The sequence below is a fragment of the Ursus arctos genome, chromosome X, assembly GCF_023065955.2.
Source record: "Ursus arctos isolate Adak ecotype North America chromosome X, UrsArc2.0, whole genome shotgun sequence".
Lineage (NCBI taxonomy): Eukaryota > Metazoa > Chordata > Mammalia > Carnivora > Ursidae > Ursus > Ursus arctos.
In genome coordinates, this window is record NC_079873.1 from 103,994,039 (window position 1) to 103,997,088 (window position 3,050).

At 40.8% G+C, this 3,050-nt stretch overlaps 1 protein-coding gene across 1 annotated transcript; it reads right to left on the reverse strand.

The window, feature by feature from the left end:
- Nucleotides 1-501: 501 nt before the first annotated feature.
- On the reverse strand, nt 502-1,493 carry LOC123002192 (olfactory receptor 1052-like). Its single transcript, XM_044391657.3, has one exon. The coding sequence runs from the start codon at nt 1,491-1,493 to the stop codon at nt 570-572; it is 924 nt and encodes a 307-aa protein (XP_044247592.1). The 3' UTR covers nt 502-569.
- Between the last annotated feature and the right edge of the window lie 1,557 nt (nt 1,494-3,050).

The following is a 3,050-nucleotide window of genomic DNA, read 5'->3' on the forward strand; positions in this document are numbered from 1 at the left end:
CACATCCAGGAGTCTTCTGAATCCTTATGAAAGATATGGACTGAACTTAATTCAGCCTAAGGGATACCAAGTAAATCCTCCATATAAGCACATGAATAGTAAAGCAAAAGTATTTGCATCTCAGTTGACATTCATGCTTTCTTCTATAATTTATTGTCAAATTACACTATTTTCTAACCTTGTTATCATGGAATTATTTAAACTTAAGACTAGTGTTACACCAGTTCACAACTCAGATTGACATATTCATACCCACATACATATTTCCCTCTTTTAAAACATTTCTTATCAGACAGTTGATTCAGAAAATACACATTATTTTGTCCATATAATTTCCTATTGTGTTGCTGTTTATCTAAACAACTACTTCTAAACATTTAGCCAGAGCAATTCAATTGTTCTTTTTTTTTATTCTGTTATGCTAGTCATCATATAATAGTGATTCCCCCCCTTCATTCTTCCCTTCCTTCTTAACAAGGCTTCATTTGCAGGCAAGGAAAACACTGTGAATAGAACTGTAGGCAAGTCTTCATAGAACATATTGCATTCTTGAGACACAGAATGGAAGATTAGGGACTCTGCTTCAATATTTCCCATAAAGCAACTTTCACTTCTTGGTTTCTCAAACTGTAGATTAGAGGATTTAACATGGGGATCACCATTGTATAAAACACTGAAACCATCTGATTTCCTGCCTGGGATCCATGTCGGGAGGGCTGCAAGTAAGTATACATAGTTGTTCCATAGTATAGGGCAACAGCAGTCATGTGGGAAGCACACGTAAAGAAAGCTTTTTGTTTGCTGGAAACTGAAGGAATTCCCAGGACTGTCATGAGGACAGACATGTAGGAGACAAGGATCACCACAATGGAGGTGACCAGGGTGAATCCCCCACACCCAACAACCAGTATCTGGGTGACCCAGGGGTCTGAAAAAGCCAGTGCCAACAGTGGAGGGATGTCACAGAAAAAGTGGGGAAGGACACGTGGTTGACAGAATGATAGATGTGTGATGGAAGTTGTCACAGAAACCATGTTAACTAACCCCCCAAAGTAGCATCCTGCTACCAAGAGGAGACAACGGACTCTAGACATGGTGACATGGTGGAGCAGTGGGTGACAGATGGCAGTATAGCGGTCATAGGCCATGGAAGCCAAAAGGTTGCATTCAGCAGAGGCAAAGATTATGAACAAGCCCATTTGAGTCACACATCCAATGAAAGAAACAGCCTGCAACTTAGATAACAAATTTGTTAAAGTCTTTGGGATTGCGATAGAAGAGAAACAGATATCAAGAAGGGACAGGTTAGAGAGAAAAAAGTACATGGGAGTATGGAGGCAGGGGCTGACTCTGATCAGGATTACCAGGCCTAGATTCCCCAACACAGTGACAATATAAATGATAACGAAGCCTCCAAATAGCAGAACTCCAAGCTGAGGGTTGTCTGTCATGCCAAGAAGGATGAAGTCAGTCACCATAGATGAATTCTCCATTGACACAAGCTGGATATTATTCTTATCTAGTTAAAAGTTCTTTAGGCATGCTTTAAGTGAGGAAATAATGGGAAACTGGATGATATGGGTAAAAAAGTCCCACTCAAAACACATTAATCCACAACACTCTCCAACCCTTTGCCTCATCTATATTCTCACTTTAAATGCCTTCCCAAATAATATTGCCATTTCCCAAACCTAACATTGAGACAGTGAAGATGGGAGGAAGAAAGGGAAGGAGAAAAGTAAGTGAAGGAAATTCAGAAAGTGAAAGGAACACAGATAAGCAAGACAGTAAAGGTCTAGGATGCAAAAGGCACTTAATATTTGTTGAAGAAATGAATGAGGGAGGGAGAAAGAAAACAGGTGTCAACGAGAGATGTTCTGACTGATACAGGACTACAAACTCAGAATAAAGAAATTCTACCTCACTCTCCCTCACTTTTCCAAATCAAGCCCAAGGAATTGATTGAGGTTAACAATAGGGTAAATATTCCAACTGATTTCATCTTGACAGACAACTCTCTCCCTTCAGTAATTGTGACATTATTTCTGAAACAGTGTAAGTCATCAATACTTACTATTCTGCTTGATTAGTAGAGGGTTTTCGAGGACCTTGATCAGTTCTTCACCATTGATTGTTGCAGAATCAGAATGCCCCTTAATGGCCACCAGAAACCTAACTCAAGTCTGAAGGTATCATTTGGATCCTGTGAAAGAGCAACCAAAGGATTCATGCAGGTCCTAGCGGATCATCACCTTATCAATTCCTTTAACAATGCGTAGGGCAAACGTAATGCAGCTGTGCAAAACTAACTATGAATTCTACGAAGACTTGTTAGTCAGATCCATCTAAACAAAGGGCCAGGTCACAAAATGGGTGGAGTCAGATGGCACTAAGGCTGAGTGCATGGACTCTATCTCTCTCTATTGTAGTCATATAGTATCTCTAATGCTGGCTTGCTGCCCCATGCAAATGCCTGGATCTTGCCCTGGATGAAGCACCAGACAAAAGAAGGGATAAGTCCTGTGCAGATCTATCTCCATTTATAGAATCTAAACTAAGTTGGAGGGGAATTGGATAGGCCGGTGATGGATATTAAGGAGGGCACATATTGCATGGTGCACTGGGTGTTATATGCAAATAATGGATCATGGAACACTACATCAAAAACTAAGGATATACTCTATGGTGACTAACATAACATAATAAAAAATTTTTAAAAATAATAATAAACTAAGTTGGAGTCCCTGTGGATGATGACTGGATGGTCATCAGTGAGGGGTGTCTAGAAGGGATTCCTGTATATGGGGAGAGGCTGGACAAGCAGACCTCAGAAGGCTCTGCCAACCTTGATTAAAAAGAAAGACGTGTGGGGCATCTGGGTGGCTCAGTCGGTAAGGCAACCAGCTCTTTATTTTGGCTCAGATCGTGATGTCAGGGTCCTGGGATTGAGCGCCATGAGGGGCTTCACACTCAGTAGAGAGTCTACTTGAGGATTCTCCCTCTCCCTCTGTCCCTCCCGCCTCAAATAAATAAATAAATAAATAAATAAA

Bases quoted from the DNA above. Each gene is read 5' to 3' on its own strand.
- LOC123002192 (XM_044391657.3), bottom strand. From the start codon at position 1,493: ATGGAGAATTCATCTATGGTGACTGACTTCATCCTTCTTGGCATGACA.